This window comes from Microcaecilia unicolor, chromosome 2 (genome assembly GCF_901765095.1).
Source record: "Microcaecilia unicolor chromosome 2, aMicUni1.1, whole genome shotgun sequence".
Lineage (NCBI taxonomy): Eukaryota > Metazoa > Chordata > Amphibia > Gymnophiona > Siphonopidae > Microcaecilia > Microcaecilia unicolor.
Window position 1 is genome coordinate 192199736 of NC_044032.1, and position 6000 is coordinate 192205735.

The 6000-nt window shown below is 38.0% G+C and overlaps 1 protein-coding gene across 1 annotated transcript in view; it reads left to right on the forward strand.

The window, feature by feature from the left end:
• The window catches only part of CHSY3 (chondroitin sulfate synthase 3), a 497408-nt gene extending 492755 nt beyond the window's left edge, over nucleotides 1–4653 (forward strand). The window contains exon 3 of the mRNA XM_030193589.1: nucleotides 2198–4653. Within this exon, the coding sequence (XP_030049449.1) occupies nucleotides 2198–3763 (1566 nt within the window). The 3' untranslated portion in view covers nucleotides 3764–4653. The remainder of the gene's footprint in view (nucleotides 1–2197) is intronic.
• The last annotated feature ends 1347 nt before the right edge of the window (nucleotides 4654–6000 follow it).

Sequence of the window (6000 nt, forward strand, 5' to 3'; positions counted from 1 at the left end):
CAAAGGTGGGACTTGGGCGTGCCTAACACATGTGCATCCTCGACCCATAATAAAAAAAAAAAGGGCATCCTTGACGAGCACTTTGATAATGGATAGAAACCTCTCAAAGAGGAGAGTTTTCAGTCTTTTACAAAATACCAAGTAATCAGGCTGACCCTTGATTGCCATTAGCAATGAATTCCACCACATAGCACCCTGATATCTGAAGTCAGCAGAGTGAATTGACTTACAGTATAACGCACTCTCTTGCAATCTGGAAGATGAAGTCTAAGGTAGTCCCTAGAACCAGAGGTTATATTGCATAGGGGAATAGTTATTAAGGGCTGCATACAATCCAGTGTCATGCCATATAATATTTGAAAGACATAAACACATAATTTAAAAATAATCCTGGCTTTAATGGGCAACTATTGCAGCTGGCATAATAATGGAGTGGCTTTATCAAAATGCAGTACCTTGAGGACAAGCCTAGCTGCAGTATTTTAGGTCGTTTGTTGCCTTTTTATGACATCCTCCATATATCCAGCATATATGGGATTGCAGTAATTGAACTGACTTAAACCCAAGGCTTGAACTAGCAGTCTAAAGGTGTCTGCCAAGAAATATGATCTGATTCTCTTCAGCTTCCAAAGAATCCTGAAGGATATTTTCACTACGGAGGAAACCTGAGGCTCGAACGTGAGGTGACTGCAATTAATACACCCAGTACCCTAAGTGTAGAGTCTAAGGGGTACGATACATTGTCAATAGTAAAATTATTATATGCGGTACGGTCACAGGGGTTGGTTACCATAAGAAATTTAAGGCGTCTTTTACTAAGGCGCGCTCACGTTTTTAGCGCACGCTAAAATTGTGGGCATGCTAAACATTAGAGACGCCAATAGGAATGCATTGGCGTTTCTAACATTTAGTGCGCCCACAGTTTTAGTGTGTGCCAAAAATGTGAGGTCGCCTTAGTAAAAGACCCTCTTAGTCTCATCTCTATTTAACTTAAACTTAAATTGGAAGACCAGGATTCAAACCAATCCAGAGCAAGTCTAATCTTAGGGACAATTTCTGGAAGACCAGTCTTGAAAGGGATATAGATTGTGACATCGTCCGCATAAATAAAAGTGCAGAACCTCGCTGCCTCTAGCCTTTCATCTAATGGAGCCATCATAACATTGAATAGGATTGGAGAAGGCGGCGAGCCCTTGGCACCCCACAGTCAGGAGACCAGGAAGGTGAATGAGAACCTGACAATTTCACCTGATACAATCTAAATTTTAGAAAGCTGCAGAACCATTGGTGGACCTTTCCACACAATCCAAACTGATCCAATAGGCCTAAAAGCAACTCATGATGAACAAGGTCATGTGCAATGATCTCTACTGTCAACATAAACCACAAACTTAAATCTGCTTCAGAACAAGTATATCTTTGTACAGGATCTTTGGATAGGCTATTTCATAAAGGCACATGGGTTAATTTATTGTCTTTATAAAACAGACTCAATACATGCTTATGAGCCTTCCCTTCCTAGATGCCCTGTTATAAGATTGTACCCTAAGAGGGTAATTTTCAGTCTCTTCCGCAAAAAAAGAAGCGCTTTACATGTAGAACTTGCTTCTTACAAAGTTCTCTACCCCAAATCTGAGTAAATTTGTGCACAAACATGTATAAACACATATTTACCTACTTTTTAAGATGTAATTTTCAAGAATGCAGTTGGGACAAACTTTGTGCTTAATGCATGTTTGAAAATTCAAGCATATGTGCATAAATTAACCCAGAAAAACTGTGTGACTCAAAAAACAGGTGTAAATATTTTCTTAGGGTAAATTTGAATGAAACATTGGTTTGCAGGGGAAAGGATGAAAGATCACAGGAGCAAAGAGAATCAAGTGTACTTTGGAATCTAAAAAGTGTGTATAATAACCCAATAGAAAACCTTGTTAATTGTGGTCACCTCTTCGTTTTATGATTTGATTTGCAAATGTAGGTTTACTTTCATTAGAAAAAAGTATATTGCATTTTGAATGTACTCTGTTTGGTTTTTTAACATTACTGTTGGATCTGGTAGACTTCTTTTTCCTAAGAGCTTCTGTTTACAAATAAGTACATAGAATGTCAAAAATCATATTTTAAAGTGCTATTCAATGGTATTATTGATTCCTTGCCAGTGTTGACATTGTTTTCTTAATTTGCCTTTTTTCAGATGCAACAGCTGTTCCATGAAAACTATGAACACAACAGAAAAGGTTACATACAGGATCTCCACAACAACAAAATTCATGCAGCCATAACGCTTCACCCCAATAAAAGACCAGCCTACCAATACAGATTGCATAACTACATCCTGAGTCGCAAAATCTCTGAACTGCGCTATCGCACCATCCAGCTTCATAGGGAAAGTTTTGCAATGAGCAAACTCAGTAATTCTGAAGTAAGCAAAGAGGACCAACAGCTGGGGATGATTCCATCATTCAACCGCTTTCAGCCACACAAACGGAATGAAGTAATAGAATGGGAATTTTTAACAGGAAAACTCCTTTATTCTATGGCTGAAAATCAACCTCCATGTCAGAGCATCAACAGTATTTTGCGGGCCTCTTTGGATGATACTGTGATGCAAGTAATGGAAATGATAAATGAGAACTCTAAATCCAGAGGAAGACTAATTGATTTCAAAGAAATACAATATGGCTACCGCAGGATAGATCCTGTTTATGGGGTAGAATATATCCTGGATTTGCTTCTTCTGTATAAAAGGCACAAGGGAAGAAAACTCACAGTCCCAGTTAGACGTCATGCCTATCTTCAGCAATCGTTCAGCACACCTTTCTTCCAAGAAGCTGAGGAGTTGGATGTACCACGCCTTGTGGAGAGCATTAACAGCGACTCTCCATCTTTCTCTTTTCTTTCAAATTCCTTGAAGATGTTGACATCATTCCAGGCCACCAAAGAAATGAGAGAACATGGTGACAAGAAAGTCCACTTTCTTGTACCTCTCACAGGGAGATATGACATTTTTCTGAGATTTATGGAGAACTTTGAGAAGACATGCCTTATTCCAAAGCAAAATGTAAAACTGGTGATAATTCTGTTTAGTTCAGATTCTAGGCTAGATTCTAGTAAGCACACAGAGTTAGTGAAAGAATACAATAATAAATACCCCAAGTCAGATATCACCATTATTCCTATGTCAGGACAGTTTTCCAGAGGACTTGGTCTTGACAGGGGCTCAGCTCAATTTGACAATGACACTTTGCTTCTATTCTGTGATGTTGACCTGATATTTACACCAGACTTTCTTCAGCGATGCAGAGACAATACCATCCAGGGAGAGCAAGTGTATTATCCTATTGTTTTCAGCCAGTATGATCCAAAATTAACATATGGCGGCAGTCCTCCTCCTGATGACAGTAACTTTGTTTTCACCAAGAAAACAGGGTTTTGGAGAGACTATGGGTTTGGAATCACTTGCATTTACAAAAGTGATCTACTGAAGGTCGGTGGATTTGATACCTCAATTCAAGGCTGGGGGCTGGAGGATGTTGATCTCTATACTAAAGTCGTAGCTTCCGGGTTGAAGGTCTTCAGAAGCCAAGAACCTGGAGTTGTACATGTATTTCACCCTGTTCAATGTGACCCAAACTTGGATCCTAAGCAGTATAAGATGTGCTTGGGGTCCAAAGCTAGTACATTTGCCTCTACCATGCAGCTGGCTGAGCTCTGGCTAGAAAAACGTTTAGGTGTTGCATATAACCAAACACTCTCCTGACACATATGCTCATTCCAGCTTTTAGGGGAGTTTATCTTACATAATTATTTTTCCATCATCATGCTCATAAACACCACTCTGTTGTCTTCCAAAGGATGTATGTTGACCATGAACAAGATAACTGCTGTTCACTGATATTTCAAGTCCCTTCTGAAGTGGTCAGTGCTATTCTTTTCCTCTCACTTTAGTTGGCATTGTGTTAAAACATTGCAGTGACAAGTGTACTTCCTTGGAGTCAATCCGTCATGAAAGACTGCATCAGAAAAGTACATTCTTTGGGAACCAGGACGCAATATCAATCTTTGTTGTGTGTATTTTTTAAAAAACTTTAATGTGATACAAATATTTACTGGTGAAGGTACCACAAAAGTGCTTTATGCTTCCTACAAGGAAGGGACTTTGTAACATAAACATGAGTTTCATAATTTATATGAAGACTTAAAGATATAAACATTTACTTTTTCTTCCTCTTTAGAATTTTTAAAGTAAATGAATAACTATAATTGTATCTTTATTTTTAAAAAAATGAGATTCTTTCCACAAGCAACCGGTACTGGCTACCAAGGTCCTAATTGTCTTATAAGTTTCTCGTATTGTCTGCTCTAAATGCGAAAGAACTTTATTTTCTCAAAGGAACTTGATTTAATCAGTTACTCATGTACTGTATATTATACAAGCATTGTGACTCGATGTCCTTCATTTGCTGGCAAGGAGATAAACTATGAGAGAACATGGTTATTTATAATAAAATACAGGCATAACAGTATTTTTTTTCACAAACATGGAGCATGTTGCTTTGTCTCTCTTTTTTTGATATTCTAATTCCATAAAATGATTTTACCTTGCCTATGTTTTCCCTTCCTGGAGTCAGACTTTGAGAAGAGGTAATAAAGCGGTACTTTTATCATTTACAGGTTTACACTTTTGGTTATTTTGAAACATATTCTTTAATGAACCGGAGAGGAATCACAAAGATATTTTAAGTAGCAGAGAGAGTCAATTCAAAAATATTTTTTCTTATAAATAGCACGTTTCCCGATTCCTTAATTTTACTCTTATGTGTTCCTTGGTTGCCTGTCCTCCTGTACCCCTGTCTCTATCAGCTTTATGGATTGTCAACAGTGCTGCAGTGTCAAAGGGATATACCAAAGAAAGAGTCAACAAGGTACTGTCAACATAGCAAAACAGAACCATATTTTAAGAAATGGGCTTAGCATGATTTAATTTGGAACATATGTTGGGCCCATTTTTAATCCGACCCTCAAAATAGGACTTTTTTCTTTTTGCAAGTCCTGCACTAATTTTTCCGTTAGCGCACAAGACCCTCAAAAATGTTAATGTGGGAGCACTTTCTGTCTCCTATTTAGGACATGCTAAATGCTCCCACTTTAAGTCTGCATTATCCAGGTAGCACACACTAATATGAGTGCACTAGCTGGATAACATTTTGATGCCTATTCCCCAACCATGACCTACCCTCTCCTGAAAAAATAACAAAAAGGGAAATCATGCAAGATTAGCATACACTGATAGGCAAATTACTGCAAAATGTTAATGCCTTTTTTCCTGCATTAGCGCTTAACACAGTTTAGTAAAAGGGCCCCTAATACAGCACTTTGATGTAGGGAACAGCTTTCTATTTCTGCATTAACCCCTGAATCTATAAAGGTCGCCATAAATTGCGCACACAAATGTAAACGTGGTTCTGATTTACACGCACAATTTATTTGAGTAACAAACCAGTTAGTGCCACTAATTGGCTTTTTAACAAGCAATTAATTGGGTGTTATGGGCTAGATTCTGTATATCGTGCCTCGATTTCCATGTGGAAATCAAAGCCTTTTCTATAAAATACGCTTTAATTTAGACATGCGTTATAAAGTACGCCAAGTGCTACTCCATATGACTAAATTTAGTCACGGTTAATTATGCCAATTAAAACTTGATGTAAATCCTGACACCTAAATTAGACGCAGAGTGGGTGAGTTCTGTAACTCACATAGATTTTAGAAATGCCCACAACCCACCCGTTCCATTCCTATAACCACACCCACTTTTCAACTATGTGACTTAGAATTTATGCACACTGTGTTTTACAGAATGCTCTTAGCAAGCTGTGCGCATAAATCTTAATGCCAAGTAGTGCTGATATTTGCTTATGAACATCCAATTAACAATGCTGATTTGCTAGTTAACCAATTAAGTTGTGTGCATTGTTATAGAAAACGCTTCGATTT